The sequence below is a fragment of the Impatiens glandulifera genome, chromosome 5, assembly GCF_907164915.1.
Source record: "Impatiens glandulifera chromosome 5, dImpGla2.1, whole genome shotgun sequence".
Classification (NCBI taxonomy): Eukaryota; Viridiplantae; Streptophyta; class Magnoliopsida; order Ericales; family Balsaminaceae; genus Impatiens; species Impatiens glandulifera.
In genome coordinates, this window is record NC_061866.1 from 5,068,676 (window position 1) to 5,092,729 (window position 24,054).

The 24,054-nt window shown below is 30.9% G+C and overlaps 3 protein-coding genes across 3 annotated transcripts; 1 reads left to right on the plus strand and 2 right to left on the minus strand.

Annotated features, from left to right (window-relative positions):
• Window positions 1–737: 737 nt before the first annotated feature.
• On the minus strand, window positions 738–3,527 carry LOC124940128 (MLO-like protein 12). Its single transcript, XM_047480611.1, has 14 exons — window positions 3,388–3,527; window positions 3,245–3,302; window positions 2,903–3,141; window positions 2,717–2,833; window positions 2,588–2,648; window positions 2,410–2,498; window positions 2,264–2,338; window positions 2,108–2,202; window positions 1,991–2,040; window positions 1,865–1,905; window positions 1,558–1,767; window positions 1,412–1,479; window positions 1,260–1,320; window positions 738–1,179 (listed from the first exon to the last, which is right to left on the minus strand). Exons 1-14 carry the CDS (start codon window positions 3,508–3,510, stop codon window positions 739–741), a joined length of 1,728 nt encoding a protein of 575 aa, XP_047336567.1. The 5' UTR covers window positions 3,511–3,527; the 3' UTR covers window position 738.
• Window positions 3,528–18,591: 15,064 nt separating this feature from the next.
• LOC124938905 (polyubiquitin 3-like) lies at window positions 18,592–18,969 on the plus strand. Its single transcript, XM_047479425.1, has one exon. It carries the CDS (start codon window positions 18,592–18,594, stop codon window positions 18,967–18,969), a length of 378 nt encoding a protein of 125 aa, XP_047335381.1.
• A 2,273-nt stretch (window positions 18,970–21,242) lies between these two features.
• Window positions 21,243–23,362, minus strand: LOC124938852 (MLO-like protein 12). The gene is made up of 12 exons (XM_047479375.1): window positions 23,223–23,362; window positions 23,080–23,137; window positions 22,738–22,976; window positions 22,552–22,668; window positions 22,423–22,483; window positions 22,245–22,333; window positions 22,099–22,173; window positions 21,943–22,037; window positions 21,826–21,875; window positions 21,700–21,740; window positions 21,393–21,602; window positions 21,243–21,314 (listed from the first exon to the last, which is right to left on the minus strand). Exons 1-12 carry the CDS (start codon window positions 23,343–23,345, stop codon window positions 21,243–21,245), a joined length of 1,230 nt encoding a protein of 409 aa, XP_047335331.1. The 5' UTR covers window positions 23,346–23,362.
• Window positions 23,363–24,054: the final 692 nt, after the last annotated feature.

Below are 24,054 nucleotides of genomic sequence, written 5' to 3' on the forward strand. Positions count from 1 at the left end.
ACTACGAATAAGATCGCGACGAGAACGTCGCGTGACTAAGTTGGGGGAGATTGTGATGTCTCACATTGGAAAATTATAATAAATATGAACTTCTTATAAAAGTGAGTTTAATAGATTATATATTTCTTCATAGGTACCTTTTGAGCATTGGTTGTGGTAACTTAGTGGTTTTTTTAAGGTATTTATAGTTTATTTCCTCATGGGTAACGGTACCCGGGTTTAGGGTTATCCAATAAGTTTTTGTGTTTGTATGTACTCGAGAAGAATGATTAAATCTTCAATCGACTTCACATGTTTTCCCGAACGAATCTTATAAAACGTCATAACAATAGTATTATAATGATACGCATCGGACGACTACGTACGATCAATGAAGATTCGGCAATTTTTTTCAAACAGATATTTCAACCGAAAATAATCAGGATGATAACCTAAATATGTAGATCTATAATATCAGTCGTCTCAATCCAAATTTTTCTGCGACTATCCAAAAACTCGTTATTATTTAATAAAAATATTACCGCATCCATAATAAATCTAGTTCTTCGTTTTTAGGGTTAAGCTCTCAAAAGACAAATGTGTTTATAAATGTTGTGCAATGTATATTAATTCTTTTGGTGATAAATTATGTTTTCAATTATAGTGTTTTTCACTATACATATACAGAAATAAGTGATATAATTTATTCAAAATCGTTATCAAATTGTAAATTCATTCTTCCAAACTCTGACACTGGTTTTAGCCTCTTTTTCCAAACGAGAAATCCCCGGGGTGAATCTCGATCTCAATCTCCGGCTGATTTCTTGAATCATGTTGAACCGAGACAGACCCATTCCTCTTCTCCCCTTCTAGCTCTTCCTCCACAGATGGTTCATGATGAGACCACACCGCCGCCTCTTCATGGTGGCCTGAGTGCGACCGTTCCCAATAGTTACCTTCGAAATTGGAGACAATCGGAGACGCATTTCCGCTGTCGAGAGATCCTCTAACATGGCCATTCAACAGGTGAATAGGTGACATCCCGTTCATAGGAGTTCCGGGTCTGCTCGAAAGAGGTGTAATCGAGGAGCTATTATTGTTATGTTTCTCTTTCACTTGCTTCTTTGCTGTTTGATGCCAATTATGGAGTGCTTTCACCACTTTCTCGTTAAAGATCGTAGATTTCATGTTTGATCCCATCTGTTTTTGAATAAGAAACAGATCCAATCATATTTACATGAAGAAAGATGATAATGGTTTCTTAATTTAATCCCTCTTACTTGTGTAACTAATGCATATAGAGGAAGTGTTACATAGCTGCAAAGTATCTGTGTAAATACCCTGAAATCAGAATCACAATTATAATTAGAGTTTCTTAACATTATTATCATTTATCATCACAAATTCACATTATAATTTGAACTTTCCTCACCCCATTACTAGCCTAATAGCTATATCTTCAGCCTTCTCATGAAAGCAAGAACTCAACCCGAATTCATACTAACAACAACAAGAAGAAAAAAGATTAACTAATTATAGAGGCTAGTTAGTTACAATTAGTCACTTATAATTATTTACCCATGCCCAAATGAAGAAAGCGAGCTGAAACGCGTTTTGGAAGAGAACGAAATTGATGAGGTAGAGCAAGAGTTTTGGACGGTTGAACCAAAACAGCTCGTCGCCAGGTTGAACCACAGGTGTTCCTTTAATCACGTCTCCCCTTTCCTGAATCCTTAGACCCATCTTTGTAATAATCACTTGTAACTTAGTACCCACCAAGAGAATTATCTAACAGATCATCACAAAGAAACAGAGATTGAATGAATGAACATTAACTATTGCTGAAAAACTTAAAATGAGTTGATGATGAATCTCTCATACTTACAACCAGTGGGATAAAGGGTAGCCAGAAATAAGAGTACCAGCCTGATACATATATAACAAATCAACACAATTTTGGTTAATAACCAATTGAGAAGTAACAATTTGTTATGGTTCTCGGTTTACCTACCGTGGGTATTGAACATTAGGAATAGAATTGCGCAGAGCCATATTATCGGGCTGCATCAAAATTAGAAGTTTAGAAACTGAGTTGAAGAAAAAGATGTTTTGAGTTTGACCCACTCACCTTATCCCCACAACCACTTTGAAATCCTCTTCTAAAGATCTTTTAATGTAGAGATGAAAATCAAAATGAGTTTGACTTTGTGGTGCCAAATGTGCCTGCAATTAGAACCATCATTATTTCATTCATTATGGCTTGTGTCATGTATCAAGAACTTACAACTACAAACCCATGTCGGAGGGTTAAGTAATCAACTTTTGGAACCGATCTAACGAATTGTCTGAAGAAACAAACCTGCAAATGAAGAGAAAATTAATTTGTTGAGGCCAATAAGAAGGGAATGAAAATCTGTCTTTTGATCTTACTATCCAAAGAAGGAAAGATGAGTGACTCCAGAAATGCAAATGCCTTCTCCCAAATGAAGTATCTCTTGCAAATCTGAATCTCTCCGGATCTATACAATCAAAATGAAATAGAATAAAGTTAATGATGAAAAAAACCTTGATTATTGTCATATTAATCATCTGGAAATTAATAAGTTACCATGTGAGAACTGGTATTCAGTTGTCTTTGTCTCCTTTTCCCATCCTTTCCATTTGCTCATCTGCAATTAAACCATGTAAAGAGACAAACATAGATGGTAATGACTAATGAATTAGGTTAAATTGTTACCTTAGCTCGTCCGAAAGCATAAGTGAGTATGCAATAAAGGATGTGAAAAACGGCCAAAACGAAAATGAAAATGTGAAGTTGGTGGATGCCATATGTTGATACAAATGGGACTTTCCCCTGTTTCCCAATATAAAAAACAGTTATTACTGTTATTATTTACTGAGTATGAAAATTATGTATGATCACCTGAGCAGTGCATTTGTCTTCTTTCTGGGCAGCCAGGATACGACGGTGATGACTCCAACCTTCGACAGAGAAATCCGTTAAAAGATTTCTCTTCCTCCCGCCGCCGCCATACTTTGAGGATTCCTGTTCCTTGTTACACGGATGCCAAGTGGATGCTATTTTCTTGGACACACATATTTCTGATATGAGTCCTTGTCCCACTGTCAAAAGCAATGATATGAACCCTAAAAGCATCAACTCTTCACAACAACAAACAAACAGAAAAAAACAGAGATTTAGTTTCAAATATCAATAACCAGTTTCTTATAAATTATGGGTATGAATGGATTATAAGAAAATTGCCTGATTTGATCTTTTCAAGAGCTTCATATAGAGAATTCTTATGTCTCTTTTTTAAGAACTGTAACATAAACCAAATTAATTCAAATTTCCAATCAATTCTCTCAAGGGAAGTGTAAATTAATCATCACTATCATTATCCTAACCTTTCCAAGCAAGTGAAGGATGTATTCAATGACAATGGAAATGGAAACAAGGACAAAACAAACAACAGCAACAGCCCACGTCGGTGTCTCCTCCAAAGACAAAACTGACCCTTTTGAAGCCATTAGAGCTCTGAGAAAAAGCTTTAGTCTTTCTTTCCTTTTTCTGTTTGAAAGTGAGAACATGAGAGATTAAGTATATCTATTTATTAAGAAGCTTCAACTACAAACGGAGTTTGAAGTCATTGATTTTGAAAGTCTGAGGTCAAGGGTGTAACTATAAGTGAAGTTTTGAAAGAAGAGGAGACTTTGAAATATTAGAGTTTTTAAGTATTAAACTTCGAAGAAAACAGGATGGACTAGAAAAATTAGTGGTCTTTTTTGTTTCATTTCATTTGTAGGCTCCTTTCATATTAGCTACAACTATTTATGTTTTCTATAATAAAGAAAAATAAATTTGTTTACTAGAATGGTTAGAATGTGACAAGTAAGTTTGGTTGGTTTGTTTTCCAAAATGCATAATCATTTACTAAATTTGAAATAGTTGGTTTGATCATTCAAATACCGGTGGTTGACTTAAGAGTTTAATTGATTTAAATGGCCATATATTCTTGATCTAATATATTGTAGTATTGTAACTTTAAAAATGAAATGTAGAGAGGTGATAAACATAATAATAAAAATGAAAAAGTTTGATTATAATAAAAAAAAAATTATGATTATTATATAAAAAAAAATTAATATAATTTATATCACAGTGGAAATGACATCATCAAAATAAAAAGTTTAAAATTAATAAAAAAAATTTAAAAATTAATACAATATCATATAAATAAGAACTATTTAAACATAACAAAAAAAACATTATAAAAATATGAATGTACAAAATGTCACCCAGAGATAAATAATAACGTTTTTTATTCTCATTTAGAACGCTTTAAATAAAAAATAATTATAAAGTGTTACGTTAACTTTTTAAAATTTAAAAAAAAAATATCAACAAACATCCTTAAAACAAAATATATATATATTTAAGAATAACTAGAGACGAATTAGACACTTCAAATTTGACATTTCAGATTTTGTGCTCCATTGTTATCACCTTCACAAAAATTAATCATTTTATAGAATGAATCAAAATAAGAAATAAAGAGGATGAAAAGTCTTAACATATTTTGTGAAAATGATGAACTCTAGAACACAAAATCTTGATAGCAAATTTGAACCCATAATGAACTAAGAATACCTATGTTCTTATTTACAAAGTGTAATTATCATTATTATTTTTAATTTTTTTTTAAAATGATTTTTTTGCAAGAGTGAGAGAGAACCAAGAAGGAGAAGATCTGTTGTAATGATAGTTATTTTATTATTTTATAATAAATAATTAATTTTATTAAAATAATTAACACCAAGTAATATATATATATATATTTCAATCTTTTAAAGATAATAATATTTATATGAAAAATTACATAGAGCGAAAATTTGGAGGAGGAAATAGGGGAATTGAATGAATTTTTACGATTAAAATTTAATTGACTGAAAAAATAAAATAAAAAAATTATTTCTTCTCTTTCATCTTTTTTATCAATTTTCTTGTCAATTTTCTTTCTTTATCGCCCCTTTATTTATGTTAGGTACATTTGTATACAATTGTTTTAAGTCTTGATCAATCTAATTATAATTTTTTTTTCATTAATTTACTTCAAGTTCACACCATTTTTTTTGTTAGGTCCACCGTAACTCTGTTTTTTGGATCGACATCCGAGAACACCAATGAAAATAAAGAAATTAACTATTATAAAAGTACTAAAATAAACTATAAACTCCTAAACCGATTATTCATACTCCCTTAAAGAATCTAAAAAAATTGTCAATAATAATAATAATAATCCCTCCAAATAACTTGAATCATTTTCATCGTCCATAATAGAAATAGTGATTCAAGTTCATTTGAATTTACTTTATACAAAACGGTCTAAAATATATTAATTGGTAAGGCACAATAATTCAATAACGTGTTTTCTCCAAATTAAACACTTCGCCGTGAGGACTCATTCGGTTTGAACTCAAATTGCAAAACAGTAAGAAAACATCATTTTAGGTTCCGTATGTTTTTTCTTTTAATTGTTTTTTTAAGGATAAAACTAATTTCATTAATCTATTTAAGGATGTAATATAATCATAATTAATATATTAAGAAATAATCAAATTTATACAAATATATTATTTATTATTTTAAATGGTGTTTGATCTGAATTATAGTTCAGGCAAAAAAATAAAATAAATATATATAATTAATATTATTTTCTAAATAAGCTATCACCCAACCTTAATGGGTGGGCTTAGTTACACTAGGCACACTAATTTTTATATTATGGTCAGACTGACTCAATATTTATATAGATCAAATATCCATTAAAATATTTCCCATCTAAGATCCCCTCATTTTAGTCAAGATCATAGGAAGGGACCAGATGAAGTCAAAGAGTTGAGATTAAAAAAAAAAACAGAAGTTTGATTTAATTTAGGGGGTCATCATTTGTAGTATTGTAACCATAACTACCCATTATAGTTATTCATATATTTAATCATCATATATATTTCATTTTGGACTGGTATCTCAAATATTCAATATTATAATTATCTCAAATTTAAAATGTTAACCTGATCTTAGGTGCTCTGTTTGATCTTTAGGTGCGGTTTGATCTTTGTGTGTTTTTGTATAAAAACCCAAAATTTCTTCAAATACACGCTCAATCTTCTAATCATAAATCAAATAATTCAATATTTTAATTAACATTATATTAAATATTAAATTATTCCTATATAAATAAAATTATATTTAATACATAAGTGGAAAATTAAATTAAATATATTATTATTTATATATAAAGAAAAATATATTAAATATAATTAAGATTTAAATTATATTAAATTAAAAAAAAGTAAAATGAAGTGTCAAAACCTTTTTGTCATGTCAATTCACCTGTCTTGTATGAAATAGTCTCGGTCTGTGTGAAACCCGTATACGGCAAGTCATTTCAACTGCTACCATCCAATCAAATGTCAATCCTTCAGATTGTATTATATATGTTAGATTTGCTGATCGAATATTTCTCCGTTTCTTCCGCATTTATACGCGAAGAGTTGCTCACCTTTTCGAATGTCTTTTTTTCATAATGCTGAATCATATAAAATATTTCCTGAGCGAAGATATATTCGCACAATCCGGCGTTCAACGCGAATATTACTTCGCCTATTCGAGTATCTTTTATTCTCATAATGCTGAATTATATGTCAAATTTCATGAGCGAAAAATGCTTCGCCTCATATAAAGTTCATGAAAAACTACTTATTCATGTTTGTAAAAACCGAAACGGGCTCATGAAAATACATTCACACTGAGCACGTATTTAGAAAAAAGAATATCTCAAGCCCGACTCCGACCGTTATACACCCAGGTTACTCTACTATTTGACCTAGCGTTGTCTTCTCCGTTCGTTCGACTCCGAATCCATTTTTCTTCTGGTTAGTATCTTCTGCGGCTGCGAAAATGGTAAGAAGTGTTGACGGTTGCATGCGTGGGTCTTTTTCGTTTGCTTATTTGAATTCGTTTGAATCTAAATGTGACTCTATCATTTCAGAATCAGGATTCCGATAAGCAAATAGTTCCATATACTGAATCGACGACGGAAGTTAACACACTGAGGTAATTACGCTAATGTTAGAAAATGTACATATTTGCTTATTTTTGGATTATGTAGTTCATCGAATTTTTGAAATAAACGTGTGCAACATGTTAATGTAGTGTTAAACAAAGGAAAAGAAAACTCGAGGCATCAGGCACGCCCACGACACCATTGGATATTCTGGCCACAACTGCTAATGAAGCACTTAATGATAACCAGGTTAAGAAGAAAAGAAGAAAGAATCGTGACCTGATGTTGATTTTATGAGCAGAACCTCTCCATCACGCCTTCATTACCTGGTTAACAGGTTATCCGAAGAACAGAAGGATGTTGTGAGGGACATAGGATTTGGTTCCCTTCTTTCACTGGACATATCAAAATACCCTCTTGAATTCTCACGATGCATTGTGAGTCTCTTCAATCCCAGAAGGAGGAGCATCGTCCTACACAGTGGAGAGGAGATGCAGATTGATGAAGAGGATGTTCAATGTGTATGAGTTAATTTTAAGAATTATGAATTGAACTTAAAATGGTGAGACATGTTACCGGCCATTTCCTCTTTGTAATAAAACAAGGGCTCTCCACATTCTCTAATTGGTTAGGTAAATTGACTCTCGATTCTCGTTCTCAATATTTATTGAAATACCTTGATTTATTTAATATTAATTAGGGTTACAAATGAGTCGAGCCGAGCTCAAGCTTGCTGGAGCTCGAGCTCGACTCGATTAAGTATTAATTAGCTCGACTCGAACTCGAGCTCGAACGAGCTTATAAATTCGAGCTCGAGTTCGACTCGACTATATTACCTACAAGCTCGGCTCGACTCGAAAGCTTGAACAAAAATTGAATTTTCAAGCTCAAACTCGAGCTCGATCTCGAAACAAATTTATTTGTGAAATTAAAATATCAAACTTTCATACATATTAAACATTTAAAATATGATATTTCAAAATTAAAAAATAAAACAATCATAACTATTCAAAATTCTAAAACATGATAATCCAAAACATTAAATCACCATTACTAATCAAAATTCTAAAACACAAAATTCAAAAATCAAAGTACAAAACTCTATAAATTGTTTGAACATTCAATAAATTAATCTTTTTAACTCATATTCTTCAATCATAGAACACGTACAACTGCGTACATGGATTCAATAATATGAAAAGTTTAATTTTAAAAATAATTAATATTAAAATAAATATTAAAAATAAATACTAAAATTTAAATAAGAGGTAAATACCACAACAAAATTTCTCTCTTTCTGAAAAAATAAAAAATTAATTAAATAGGTGATAAAATTATATAACCTAATATAAGAATTTAATAATGAAAACTTATTTTAGTCTTTTCTTTTTATCTTTTTCAATATTATATATAATATATTAACCATTTTTATCCGTAATATTTTATATATAATATATTAATTATTATATCAATAATATTTATTTTTATTATATAATATATTAACTTTTTTTTTATCTCTTTCAATATTAACTATTTTTATACTTTTTATACTAAACTAATTATTATATCCTCAATATTACTTTTATTTTATATAATATATTAACCTTTTTTTTTTATCTCTTTCAATATTATATATAATATACTTTTATTATATATAATTTATTAAACTTTTTTTATTAATATTTCCGTCTTTTATTATAATATTAACCATTTTTTATTCTATATATTTATTCAACATATATATAGAATAATTGAAGAATCAGTTTATCCTAAACATAAACATGAAAAAAAATGATTAATAAACATAAATTTCTTTTAATAATAAAAAAGGATGAACAAAGTTTCTCCTAAGACATGAAAAAAATGATTAATAAGCATAAACTTCTTTTAATAATGAAAAAAGGATGAACAAGATTTCCTTACCAATGAGTTAACAAATAAAATAGATTTTTCCTTTCTTTGTTGCTACATTTCCTTAAGATAAAAAGAAATCAAAGTTAAATAAAAGCAAAAACAATAGTTATCATAAAAGTGAAAATAAATTTTAATTACATGTAAAGGTCTTCTGAATGAGATCGATATGAAAAAAAAAATGAAAGATGAAGAGTGAAAAAAATTGTGAAAACTAAAGAATAAAAGATTAAGAGCTAAATAAATGGTGTAGAATGAATGAAGAAAAGATGAAGAGTGAAAGAAACGGTGAAGAGTGAGTGAAAGAAATTGTGAAGATGAAAGAGAAAGAAAATGAAGAAAGAATGAAAGAATTGAAGAAGAGACACTTAGACTAGATTAGATGAAGAAGATTAAGTTAGATGAAGAGTCATGTAGATATGTTAAGAATTAGGGTTTTACTTTATGGATTGTGGACCTTCATATGAGCTTTGAAGAGAAAGAGAGAGAAAAAAATATATTATTTGAGTTTTAATATTAAATAAATAAAAAAATATATTATATATTATGAGGCTCGAAAAAACCCGACAAGCCATTGAGCAAACATTATATGAGCTCGAATTCGACTCGAATATTAAACGAGCTGGCTCGAGCTCGGCCCAAAGTCAAGCTCAAACCGAACTTTGACCGAGCGACTCACGAGTGGCTTACGAGTAACTTGACTCATTTTGCAACCCTAATATTAATATAAATACAGCTACAACACTTTTAGTGCCCTATTTTTTCTAATATATAAACAAGGCCATTAACTTCTCCTCTTCCATTAGAAGTCTTCTCTCAAGGTAATAATAACATAATCTCTTTTATCTTTTTTATCTTCTTTTGTGAATAATATCTTGAGAACTATTCTATTACATTGGCAGATGCAGGTTTTTGTGAAAACTGTAGCAGGGAAGACAATTAAACTTGCGGTTGAGAGTTCTGTTGAAACATTTGATTGTGCGACGGTGAAGATTGAGGACATGACTATTACACTTGATGTCCAGAAAGAGCCCACTTATCAATTTGAGATAATCATAGTAAGGACCATTGATTACCAGAAATTTACACTCAATGTAGGGAGTTCAGACACTATTCATAGTGTTCAAGCTAAAATCGAAGAGGAAATTGAAGGCTATCCACTTCACGAGTAACATTTGCTATATGGTAATACGAGTCTCGACAATTCACTTACTCTGAATCATTACCACATTCATTCCAAATCTACTCCTACTCTCCAAATCTACTCTTGCTCTTTGTCGACGAATTTGATTATGAATGATGTACCATGTATGCATGATATGAGTTTTATTAATCTTTTGGTGATAAATTATGATTTCAAGTAAAGTTTTTCTTTTCATCACTTTAAATACAATGAGCTATTGACTTCTAATAGAAATTCAAATACAAATCACTTCTTCATCAATCTGATTCTTTATCTTTTGTTATATGTTGTAATAACCTTTTTTTCTTTCTCCATCAAAGATGGCTACTTATGAATTTTCTTGTTGCCTTTAATGAACCCATGGCTTAAGGTCCTAAATAATAAGATGTGAATTTTTTAAATGGCCCAACCAAGTTCAAACCTTCCTTTTCTTTTGCAACAAAAACAAATGGAATACAAAATTAACTTTTTAATGCGGTTTTAATGGTTCAGCCAATGATCTCTTATTCTTCCATAAATTATTGTACTTAGGATAACAGTGTACTTGTATAACCAATATCCGTGGGTACTCAATGTGGGTACTCAATGATTGAATTTGGGCATTTTAAATCGTGTTCAGGAATGGGTGGGTATAATGTTTGTATTTAGGGTTTAGGGGAAAAGATATTGATGGTGTGTGCTTGACCAATGAATGACGTGGGATCTGGCCATGACTGTGATTGAGGAAATTGAAGAGTAAATTTGTCATCCTCAATTAGTTGAGTCTATGCACTCATTAGTTATTAATATCACATCATAGATTTGATGACATTTTATGAACATCATATAATTATTAGATATAATTATTCGAGATGACCTTCTCTAACACTCTCCTCTCCACCTCAGCAACCTGTTGAGAAAATATTTTGAAATAATTTTTAGAAAGACGAAACAAGACTGATAAACCTAATGTTGTTGAGGTCAATAATCTATGTAACTTTATGAATGAGACATATCAAAGTAATTCCAACTTTTGTCAAATGATGAGATTCAATAAAAATGATTAATTGGTTCGACAATTCTGGTCTTAAAAAATGCTATGTATTTTATAAAAAAAAAAAAACTAAAGCAAACTGCTGCATCCCGAGCTTTATCATTTTTGCATCCTTAATAGCCTTCTCAACTTCCTCCGTCAAAAAATGAGATTCCAACATACTTTTTTGTTCTATATTAATGGAATCAAAATTAATATAATTCAATTTAGGTCTAACTTTAAAGGTTTTTGAAATTAACACTTGTAGAACTTGACAATACTCGAAGAGATTTTTGGTTCACTATCATAAACTTTTCCCTCGACCGAGATCAAATTAATCACATTATTTCTTGTTGGAACGTTAGATATCTAATGGAAAAATTTTGTGTTTATATCCCTGACTTTTAGTCATTAGCTCTACTACGTTGATGTGCTCAAATTTCTTCCTAACACATAGTGAACAACTTAATAACAATGTAAATTGGAGAATTAATCTTTTCCTCGAAAAACTTACGAATTTCCTCAACCCGTCAATTAATTAATCTCATTATATAAGTTATTGATTTAACTCAAAACATAACACAATTCCCAAGAACCAATTTTTGAGAAGTTTACGCAGATCCTTAAGTTCATAAAGAGGTTACTTGACGGAGAACAATCGACGTCTAACTCACCCACCAATTTCACATGCGATATAAAGTGGTTCTTAATCAACTATTTATTTTCGAATAAATGGTCGAAATGTCATAACCATCACCCGATATTTCATCAAGATCCATCGATAATCTAAACAACTCTATGATCTTCTGAAATATTTTAAAATCTCTCAAAAAAAAAATAATAATAATAATAAATTAATTTAACTTGAACTTGAACTTGACCCATTGCCATTTATTTTTGTGTATGTGCACTATAATTGACCTATTGCCATTTATTTTTGTGTATGTATATACTATAAAACAAGGTTTTAAAATACGCGGTCCGACCGCCGGTCCGACCGCCAGTCCAACCGGTTGGACCGTGAAACGGGTGATTAACCGTACCGGTTATTAGCTTCAATACGTGAGCCTTACGAACCGGTTAAGATCCGGTTAGACCAGACGGTTCAGACGGAAAAGTGATCCCGAAATATCTGGTTGGAAAGGTTTCTCTCTCCAATCACCAAAATTTCTGCCAACAATCCTTGTTTCTGACCTGCGATAATGGTGTTTGTTTCTGCATTTTGTTGTTGGCGTTACTTCCTGCAATCTTTGCCCACTGTTTAAATAATCAACAATGGTATATTTGTAGAAGAAGAGAAGAGAAAAATGATTGGGATGAGACTGGATAGGGAAGAAAAAAGAGAAGAATGAATTGGACGGGAGAGAGAAAGAGAAAAGGGTTGTGATGGAAGAAAGGGCTGTGATGGAAGAAGGGATGGGACGGGACGGGAGAGAGAGAAAGAAAAGAAGGGATGGGACGGAAAGAGAAGAAGGGATGTGATGGGAAAGAGAAAGAGAGAGAAAGATAAAAAAAATTTTGATATTGTTACCCGGATTGACCGGTGGTTGATACGGTTGAACCTGTTGAACCGAAATTCGTTCAAAAAACCGGTTTAATCATCGAAATGGTTTTCAAAACCTTGCAATAAAAGACTTTTAAGCATTATATTTTTAATTTTTCTCTCTCTAGATTCATTTTCTATTGTGTGTTTTGTTTTAGATTCATTGATAAAAAATACAAATTTCTCTCTATTAAGAAGTAGACAATATTGTCGAAGCTAGGAATCCGAGCCATGATCAGGGGACATACCATATTCATTCTTTTATGATGATTTTTTTACTCATTTTTTGATTTATTTTATTTTTAAATATTAGTGTATATCATATTTTATTTTATTTATAATATACTTTTATTATAAATAATATATTAACTATTTTTATTTATTTTTATACTACACTAATTATTATATCCTTAATATTACTTTTATTATATATAATATATTAATTTTTTTTTATTTTTTTCAATACTATTTATATAATGTATTTTTATTATATATAATTTATTAAAAAAATTATCTCTTTATGTTTTTTTTATAATCAATTAGTGTTATTCTATATATTAATCCGTATAGAATAATCTAATCATATGTTTCTCCTAATAAATAAATAAAAGATATATAAACATAAATTTCTTTTAATACATGAAAAAAAGAATGAACAAGACTTGTACCAATAAAATAGTTTTTTCCTTTATTTGTTGCTTGATTTTCTTAAGGTAAAAAGAAATCAAAGTTAAATAAAAAGCATAAACAATAGTTATTATAAAAGTGAAATAAATTTTAATTATCTGTAAGCCTTCTCTGAATGAGATCAATGTGAAGACGAAAAATGAATAGATGAAGAGTGAAAAAATTGCGAAGACTAAAGAAGAAGATATTAAAAGCTAAAGAAAAATGTACTATGAATGAAGAAAATATGAAGAGTGAAAGAAATTGTGAAGATGGAAGAGAACATGAAGAAAGAATTGAAAAGATGTACGTATATTAGATTAGATGAAGAAGATTATGTTAGATGAAGAGTCGTGTAGATATATTAGGACTTAGAGTTTTTACTTTATGGATTGTGGGTCTTCACATGAGTTTTGAAGAAGAGGAGAGGGAAAAAATATATTATTTGAATTTTGAGTTTTAATATTAAATAAAAAATATATATATTATATATACTACGAGGCTCGAAAAAGCTCGACAAGCCATCGAGCAAGCATTATATGAGCTCGAACTCGACTCGAATATTAAATGAGTCGGCTCGAGCTCGGCTCGAGCTCGGTCAAAGTTAAGCTCAAGTCAAGCTTTGACCGAGCGGCTCGCGAGTGACTCACGAGTAGCTTGACTCATTTGCATCTCTATCATATCCTCTCCAAAATTAATTTTTTTAAGATAAATTTGTGTAAAATTAATATAATATATTAAAAGTTTATATTATTATAAAAATAATAAACTTATAATTTTTATAAAATATAAATAATAAATTAATAATGTTACATATTTAATTTAGTTTATTAGTGTTTAATAAGAAAATAAATGTGTTCTTACATTGTACTATTGGTAAATTACGGAAAAAATATTTCAAACTAGACAATTTAGATGAAAAACCTCAGTATGAATTATCAAATAAACATAAAATTGTGAGACATGTTAACATTTATGTTGAGTTATAGAACCTACACTTATAATAAACTTTACATTGTTAATTATAGTTTATTAAGTTTGTATTTGGTTTTGGGTTCGGGCCTGACCAACCCTATAAATATGTAATTATTAAGATTTAAGGGTTTACACAAGCTATAATAATTCTAGAGAGATAAAGTGTGAGACAAAAACTCTCTATTTTTTCATTTTATTCATATTGAAATCTGATGGCGGCTGAAGTGTACGGAACTCATTTTGAGTGAACCACTAAAAATTTGTGTCTTTTGTGTTCTTCTTTCTTGAGTTTTTTTTCAGATAGTTTCAAACATGTCGAATTTGAGAGATACAAATCCTAATAAATACTTGCAATCACAATTATAATTATAATTAGAGTTTCTTAAATAATCACTTGTAACTTCGTACCCACCAAGAGAATTATCTAACTGAACATCAAAAAGAAACAGAAATTGAATGAATGAACATTAATTATTTCTGAAAAACTTAAAATGAGTTGATGATGAATCTCTCATACTTACCACCAGTGGGATAAAGGGTAGCCAGAAATAAGAGTACTGATACATTATTCATATTTATGAATATACATATTAAAATAATAAATAACTAAATAAAGTTATGAATATACATATTTAAAGGATTATATTATTAATTTAAAAAACCAATTGTCGAAGAAGAACAATGTGTTGTTGAAGATGAAATCGTTGAGAACGTGGCCCTTGAGGTAAAATCAGCAAACACCGGTTATACAGTTGAGAAGATCGTCAAAGAATCGAAAACCAGTTGAGAGGTAGTCTCCATCTCTGAACTATATATTGTAGACAGATAGAGGTAAACTTGAATGCTATGAGGAAGCAATACAATCTGATGAATCGGTTAAGTGAGAGTATGCGATGAAAGATGAGATGGACTCTTTGACGTTGAATCAGACTTGGGAGCTCACTCATCTACCAAAGGGAAAGAAATCACTTCACAACAAATGAATCTTCAGGATTAAAGAAGAACATGATAAAACTATGAGGTACAAGACAAGATTGGTTGTGAAAGTATTTCAATAGAAAGAATGTATTAACTACAATGAGATATTCTCTCTAGTAGTTAAATTGATGACAATCAGAACTATTTTGAGTTTGGTTGTGAAAGAATACCTTAATCTTCAACAAATGGATGTTAAAACTGCTTTTCTTCATGGTGATTTAGATAAAGAGATTTACATTCGACAATTAGAAGGATTTGAAATCAAAAGAAAAGATGATCTTGTGTTTAAGATTTAGAAAAGTCTGTATGGTTTGAAACAGGCTCCAAGGAAATGGTACAAGAAGTTCGATAGCTTCATGAAAAATAACAATTTTCTGAGGTGTGAAGCTGATCATTGTTTCTATATCAAGTGGTTTGATAAATCGTACATTATTCTGCTACTCTACGTTGATGACATATTGATTGCTGGAGCAGGCTTGTATGAGATTAATAAGTTCAAGAAAGAGTTGTCTGGAAAGTTTGCAAGGATTTGGGTGCTGCAAAATAAATCCTTGGAATGAAAATTTTCAGGGATGAAGAATTTCTCAATCTTTCACAAGAAGAATATGTGAATAAAGTTCTTAGCAGGTTCAACTTGTATGATTCAAAACTAGTTATTACCCCCCTCAACTAGTCACTTCAGACTATCTAAAAATCAGTCGCCTTCAAAAGAGGAGGAGAAAAATTACATGATCACTGTTCCGTATGCCTCTATCATTGGTTGTATTATGTATGCGATGATTTGCACAAGACCAGACATAACACATGTAGTGGGAGTTGTTAGCGGGTTCATGATCAACCCGGGTAGACAACATTGAGAAGCAGTAAAGTGAATACTACGATACTTAAGAGAAAATACGGGTCTCGCTTTGTGTTTTCGAATGTCTAATATGGGTTTGGAAGGATATGTTGATGCTGACAATGGTGGTGATGTTGATAGTAGGAAGAGCACAATATGGTACATTTATACTTTGGGAGGTACTGCAATCAGTTGGGTTTAAAATTGTAGAAGATTGTTTCTCTTTCTAGCTGTGAGGCAGAGTATGTTACTGTTACAGAGTCTGCTAAGGAGATAATGTGGTTACAACTCTTTTTGTGAGAATTGGGTCAAAACTACGAGAGAATTGTGTTGCGATGCGACAGTTAGAGTGTCATTCATTTGACAAAGAATCCTGTTTATCATGGCAGGACGAAGCATATACAAGTTCGTTATCATTTTATCCGGTCAGCTTTAGAAGATGGAGTATTAGCTCTTGAGAAAATTCCCGAGAGTGAGAATCCAGCTGATATGTTGACGAAAGCTGTGACAAATGAGAAACTGAAGTTGTGTGCAACTTCAGTTGGTCTTCTTCGTTAAGACACTAGATGGAAAGCAGCTACCGATCGAGAGATGATAAAGTTAGTCTTCAAGTGGAAGATTGTTGAGTTATGGAGCATACACTTAAAATAAACTATACATTGTTAATTAAAGTTTATTGGATTTGTATTTGGCTTGGGCTGACCAACAGTTATTTAGTTTTATTACCTGAATGTTTACCCTTTAAATATTTGATTATTAAGAGTGTACACAAGTTAGACATAATTCTAGAGAGATAAAATGTGAGGTAAAAACTCTGTATTTCTTCATCTTATGTGAAATTTGGTGACGGCGGCTGAAGTGGACGTAACTCAGTGAACCACTATAAATCACAATTATAATTATTATTAGAGTTTCTTAATAATCTTGTAACTTGATACCCACCAAGAGAATTATCTAACCAACATAAAAAAGAAATTGAATGAATGAACATTAATTATTGCTGAAAAACTTACCTCTCATACTTACAACCAGTGGGATGGAGGGTAACCAGAAATAAGAGTACGGATACATTATTCATATTTATGAATGAGGAATGATAGAGAGCGCGACTCTGAGACAGCGACTGGGAGCGCGATGCCTACGTGAGTTGACAGGTAGAATATTCTCTTTTTATTAATTATTTTATCTCTCCTCTTATTAAATAATTTCTCTCTCTATCTCTACAAATTAATTTATCTCATTTATCCATATTCTCACGATTATTATTTTACTCATTTAAAATAAATCAATAATTTACAACAAATTCTCACATTAAATATTTTAATAATATGTTTAAATAAATTTTAAACCCTAAACCTTAAACCCTAAACTCTAAATCCTAAACTCTAAAACCTAAATACTAAATTCTAAACCCTAAACCCTAATTAATATCAATGATTAGTTGAATTATGAATTTATCTCTTTTATTTTTATTTTATTTTTATGACTTTTCAATTCCTTTATTTATCAAATATTTTTTATGGCCTCTTTTTTCTTTTTTTTATTATTTTTTTTATATTGACTTATTAATATTTTTTTAGTTTTATTACTTATAAATAAATATTTATCTAATATTTCTATTCTCACGATTAATTATTTTCTCTCCAATAACTAATTATTAATAATATGAAAAAAAAAATAATTAATAAAAGGAGAGAGAATATTCTACCTGTCAACCCACGTAGGCACACCACGTAGGCATCGCGCTCCCAGTCGCTGTCTCAAGTCGCGCTCTCTATCATTTTTCTTTATGAATATACATATTAAAATAATAAATAACTAAATAAAGTTATGAATATACATATTTAAAGGATTATATTATTAATTTAAAAAACACTAATTTTTCACTTTCTACCTTTCATTCTCTCTCTTTATTTTCTTCCACTTCTATCCTCCTTCTTAGACCACCGATTCCTTTTCTTTAACAACAGGTGATTCCGATTCTTACTCTTTCTTCACAGATCTATCTACCCAGTTCATAGATTTACAGGCAAAAGATGCAGAAAGAATCTATAAGGTAAAATGTCCGATAAAACTGATTTTACCTCGATTTGAACGAGTTAAATAGCTATTTTACTTCCATTTTGTTTCTAAACGAGTTTCCTTGACTCTTGACTCGTTTTCGATTTGTCGAGTTGTTGAAAGCTGGTCGGCTTGAACGAGTCGACTCGCGATGTTGAAAGCTTTGCCCTAGGTTCCTGTTTTTTTCTTTCTTTCTTCTATTATATAAACCAGTCCGTCAGCCTTCTCATCTGCCATTGGAACTTGGAAGCACAGGGTAGAGCTCTTCTCTCAAGTTAAAGGGTAAAGGTAATAAAACATAATCTCTTTTATCTTTTCAATTATTTTTGTTAATAATATATATCTTGAGAACTATATATTCTATTATAATGGCAGATGGAGGTTTTTGTGAAAACTGTAAGTGGGAAGACAATTAAACTTGTGGTTGAGAGTCCTGACCCAATTGTTTGTGCGACGGTCAAGATTGAGGACACGACTATTACACTTGATGTCCAGAAAGAGCCCACTGATCAATTTGAGATAATCATAAATATCGCTCATACCCAGTCTATTACACTCACTGTAGGGAGTTCAGACACTATTCATAGTGTTAGAGCTAAAATCAATGAGAGAATTAAAGTGTTTCCAGATTTCGAGCATCGATTGTTATTTGAAGGAAGGGTGCTGTGTGACGATTCTACTCTGAAGGATTACCACATTCATAATAAATCCACTATTTACCTTATTCCTCATACATGGGGTGGAAGCTCTTAAAAGGCAAATTTGATTATGAATGAATGATGTGTCATGTATATATGCATGCATGATATGAGTTTTATTAATCTTTTTGGTGATAAATTATGTTTTCAAGTGTAAAGTTTTTCTTTTGGTGACTATATATATACAATGAGTACCAAGCCCTCCTTCATCAATCTGATTCTTTATCTTTTGTTATATGTTGTAATAACCTTTTTTTCTTTCTCCATCAAAGAGGGTTACATATGAATTTTCGTTGCTTTTATGGAACCCCTGGCTTAATGTCCTGAATAATAACCTGTAAAATTATTTTTAAAATGTCCCAACCAAGTTCAAACTTTCTTTTTCTTTCTCCAACAAAAACAAAGAGAATACTTAAATTATTTCTTTATCTCTTATTCTTCCATCAAATATTCTACTCAAGGATGTCATAGTGTACTTGTATAACCGATATCTATGGGTACTCATGATTGGTTAATGTTTGTATTGAGGGTTTAGGACAACTTGTACTACTCAGTAATGAAAAATTTTAAATCTTTCTTCTTTGTACTTTTGGTTCTTTTTTTTTCTCCAACAAAGACGAATTGAATGCTAAACACAACTTTTTAGAATGGCTAAAGGTTCAAACCAATGACATGTCATTCCCATGTGTAGTCAAATGATCTACAACTTCTTCATCCATTTGATTCTTTTATATTTTCTAGGTTATATTTAAAAAAAAATATAGATCTTTGACGCATACTCTTTTTTTTCTAACAACTCTTTTTTTTCTAACAATGGTACCCGGGTTTGGGGTTATCCAATAGGTTATCGAGTTCGTATGTACTCGAGAAGAATGATAAAATCCACGGTCGATTCCACCTACTTTCGGGAACGAATCTTATAAAACGTCATAATAATATTATTATTAATGATACGCATCAGACGACTATGATCAATGAATATTCGACAATTTCTCTCGAACCAGATATTATTTCAATATGAAATAATCTAGATGGTAACTCAAATATGTAGGTCTATAATATCGATTGTTTCAATCCAAATTTTTCTGTAATTACCCAAAAACTAGTTATTATTTAATATATAGATTAACATACATAATAAATATAGTCTTTATCTTGTTCTTAGTTTGTAGGGTTAAGCTCTGAAAAGACAAATGTGTTATGAATGTTGTGCAATGTATGCATGCATGCATAATATGCGTTTTATTATTCTTTTGGTGATTAATTATGTTCAATTATAGTTTTATTTCACTATACATATACAGAAATATTGAGATTAGTTAATTCATGCACATTTTTTTTTTACCAAAAAAGGTTGTAGCATTCACTTATTTGACCTAGTTTATATTTTAAAAGTGATGATTCAGTTGTGAAAACATTTTATTGGTCATTTTTAAATTTAGTATATTTCTCATTGTTATTGTTTCATAATTCATCTTAAGTCATATTTGATCTACCTTAATGATTTATGTTAAGTTAGTATCTAGTAAGCCACCTTTTTTGGGTATATGGTAATTGATCAAAAATTTATTCAAAATCCTTGTAAATTCGTAAAATTGCGAATTTATTTAAATATTTCTAAACGCTAAACGTTTCATTCTTTAAAATCCGACACTGTTTTTAGCCTCTTTTTCCAAAAGAGAAATCACCAGGGTGAATCTCGATCTCAATCTCCGGCTGATATCTTGAATCATGCTGAAACGAGACAGACCCTTTCCTCTCCTCCCCTTCTAGCTCTTCCTCCACCGATGGTTCATGATGAGACCACACCGCCGCCTCATCATGGTGGCCTGAGTGCGACCGTTCCCAATAGTTACCTTCGAAATTGGAGACAATCGGAGACGCATTTCCGCTGTCGAGAGATCCTCTAACATGGCCATTCAACAGGTGAATAGGTGACATCCCGTTCATAGGAGTTCCGGGTCTGCTCGAAAGAGGTGTAATCGAGGAGCTATTATTGTTATGTTTCTCTTTCACTTGCTTCTTTGCTGTTTGATGCCAATTATGAAGTGCTTTCACCACTTTCTCGTTAAAGATTGTAGATTTCATGTTTGATCCCATCTGTTTTTGAATAAGAAACAGATCCAATCATATTTACATGAAGAAAGATGATAATGGTTTCTTAATTTAATCCCTCTTACTTGTGTAACTAATGCATATAGAGGAAGTGTTACATAGCTGCAAAGTATCTGTGTAAATACCCTGCAATCAGAATCACAATTATAATTAGAGTTTCTTAACATTATTATCATTTATCATCACAAATTCACATTATAATTTGAACTTTTCTTACCCCATTACTAGCCTAATAGCTATATCTTCAGCCTTCTCATGAAAGCAAGAACTCAACCCGAATTCATACTAACAACAACAAGAAGAAAAAAGGTTAACTAATTATAGAGGCTAGTTAGTTACAATTAGTCACTTATAATTATTTACCCATGCCCAAATGAAGAAAGCGAGCTGAAACGCGTTTTGGAAGAGAACGAAATTGATGAGGTAGAGCAAGAGTTTTGGACGGTTGAACCAAAACAGCTCGTCGCCAGGTTGAACCACAGGTGTTCCTTTAATCACGTCTCCCCTTTCCTGAATCCTTAGACCCATCTTTGTAATAATCACTTGTAACTTAGTACCCACCAAGAGAATTATCTAACAGATCATCACAAAGAAACAGAGATTGAATGAATGAACATTAACTATTGCTGAAAAACTTAAAATGAGTTGATGATGAATCTCTCATACTTACAACCAGTGGGATAAAGGGTAGCCAGAAATAAGAGTACCAGCCTGATACATATATAACAAATCAACACAATTTTGGTTAATAACCAATTGAGAAGTAACAATTTGTTATGGTTCTCGGTTTACCTACCGTGGGTGTTGAACATTAGGAATAGAATTGCGCAGAGCCATATTATCGGGCTGCATCAAAATTAGAAGTTTAGAAACTGAGTTGAAGAAAAAGATGTTTTGAGTTTGACCCACTCACCTTATCCCCACAACCACTTTGAAATCCTCTTCTAAAGATCTTTTAATGTAGAGATGAAAATCAAAATGAGTTTGGCTTTGTGGTGCCAAATGTGCCTGCAATTAGAACCATCATTATTTCATTCATTATGGCTTGTGTCATGTATCGAGAACTTACAACTACAAACCCATGTCGGAGGGTTAAGTAATCAACTTTTGGAACCGATCTAACAAATTGTCTGAAGAAACAAACCTGCAAATTAAGAGAAAATTACTTTGTTGAGGCTAATCAAAAGGGAATATAAGATATGTCTTTGATCTTACTATCCAAAGAAGAAAAGATGAGTGACTCCAAAAATGTAAATGCCTTCTTCCAAATGAAGTATCTCTTGCAAATCTGAATCTCTCAGGATCTATACAATCAAAATGAAATAGAATAAAGTTATTGATGAAAAAAACCTTGATTATTGTCATATTAATCATCTGGAAATTAATAAGTTACCATGTGAGAACTGGTATTCAGTTGTCTTTGTCTCCTTTTCCCATCCTTTCCATTTGCTCATCTGCAATTAAACCATGTAAAGAGACAAACATAGATGGTAATGACTAATGAATTAGGTTAAATTGTTACCTTAGCTCGTCCGAAAGCATAAGTGAGTATGCAATAAAGGATGTGAAAAACGGCCAAAACGAAAATGAAAATGTGAAGTTGGTGGATGCCATATGTTGATACAAATGGGACTTTCCCCTGTTTCCCAATATAAAAAACAGTTATTACTGTTATTATTTTCTGAGTATGAAAATTATGTATGATCACCTGAGCAGTGCATTTGTCTTCTTTCTGGGCAGCCAGGATACGACGGTGATGACTCCAACCTTCGACAGAGAAATCCGTTAAAAGATTTCTCTTCCTCCCGCCGCCGCCATACTTTGAGGTTTCCTGTTCCTTGTTACACGGATGCCAAGTGGATGCTATTTTCTTGGACACACATATTTCTGATATGAGTCCTTGTCCCACTGTCAGAAGCAATGATATGAACCCTAAAAGCATCAGCTCTTCACAACAACAAACAAACAGAAAAAAACAGAGATTTAGTTTCAAATATCAATAACCAGTTTCTTATAAATTATGGGTATGAATGGATTATAAGAAAATTGCCTGATTTGATCTTTTCAAGAGCTTCATATAGAGAATTCTTATGTCTCTTTTTTAAGAACTGTAACATAAACCAAATTAATTCAAATTTCCAATCAATTCTTTCAAGGGAAGTGTAAATTAATCATCACTATCATTATCCTAACCTTTCCAAGCAAGTGAAGGATGTATTCAATGACAATGGAAATGGAAACAAGGACAAAACAAACAACAGCAACAGCCCACGTCGGTGTCTCCTCCAAAGACAAAACTGACCCTTTTGAAGCCATTAGAGCTCTGAGAAAAAGCTTTAGTCTTTCTTTCCTTTTCCTGTTTGAAAGTGAGAAGATGAGAGATTAAGTATATCTATTTATTAAGAAGCTTCAACTACAAACGGAGTTTGAGTTTGAAGTCATTGATTTTGAAAGTCTGAGGTCTAAGGGTGTAACTATAAGTGAAGTTTTGAAAGAAGAGGAGACTTTGAAATATTAGAGTTTTTAAGTATTAAACTTTGAAGAAGACAGGATGGACTAGAAAAATTAGTGGTCTTTTTTGTTTCATTTCATTTGTAGGTTCCTTTCATATTAGCTACAACTATTTATGTTTTCTATAATAAAGAAAAATAAATTTGTTTACTAGAATGGTTAGAATGTGACAAGTTTGGCTGGTTTGTTTTCCAAAATGCATAATCATTTACTAAATTTGAAATAGTTGGTTTGATCATTCAAATACCGGTGGTTGACTTAAGAGTTTAATTGATTTAAATGGCCAGATCTAATATATTGTAGTATTGTAACTTTAAAAATGAAATAGAGGTGATAAACATAATAATAAAAATGAAAAAGTTTGATTATAATAAAAAAAAAGTTATGATTATTATAAAAAAAAATTAATATAATTTATATCATAGTGGAAATGACATCATAAAAATAAAAAGTTTAAAATTAATAAAAAAAATTTAAAAAATTAATACAATATCATATAAATAAGAACTATTTA

Bases quoted from the DNA above. Each gene is read 5' to 3' on its own strand.
- LOC124940128 (XM_047480611.1), bottom strand. From the start codon at position 3,510: ATGGCTTCAAAAGGGTCAGTTTTGTCTTTGGAGGAGACACCGACGTGG. The intron at 2,041-2,107 runs GTGAGTGGGTCA...ATTTTGATGCAG, and splicing joins AAAGTGGTTGTGGGGATAAG to CCCGATAATATGGCTCTGCG. The intron at 1,768-1,864 runs GTAAGTATGAGA...ATGATCTGTTAG, and splicing joins TACCCTTTATCCCACTGGTT to ATAATTCTCTTGGTGGGTAC.
- LOC124938905 (XM_047479425.1), top strand. From the start codon at position 18,592: ATGGAGGTTTTTGTGAAAACTGTAAGTGGGAAGACAATTAAACTTGTG.
- LOC124938852 (XM_047479375.1), bottom strand. From the start codon at position 23,345: ATGGCTTCAAAAGGGTCAGTTTTGTCTTTGGAGGAGACACCGACGTGG. The intron at 22,484-22,551 runs GTAACAATTTAA...GTTTAATTGCAG, and splicing joins ATGCTTTCGGACGAGCTAAG to ATGAGCAAATGGAAAGGATG. The intron at 21,603-21,699 runs GTAAGTATGAGA...ATGATCTGTTAG, and splicing joins TACCCTTTATCCCACTGGTT to ATAATTCTCTTGGTGGGTAC.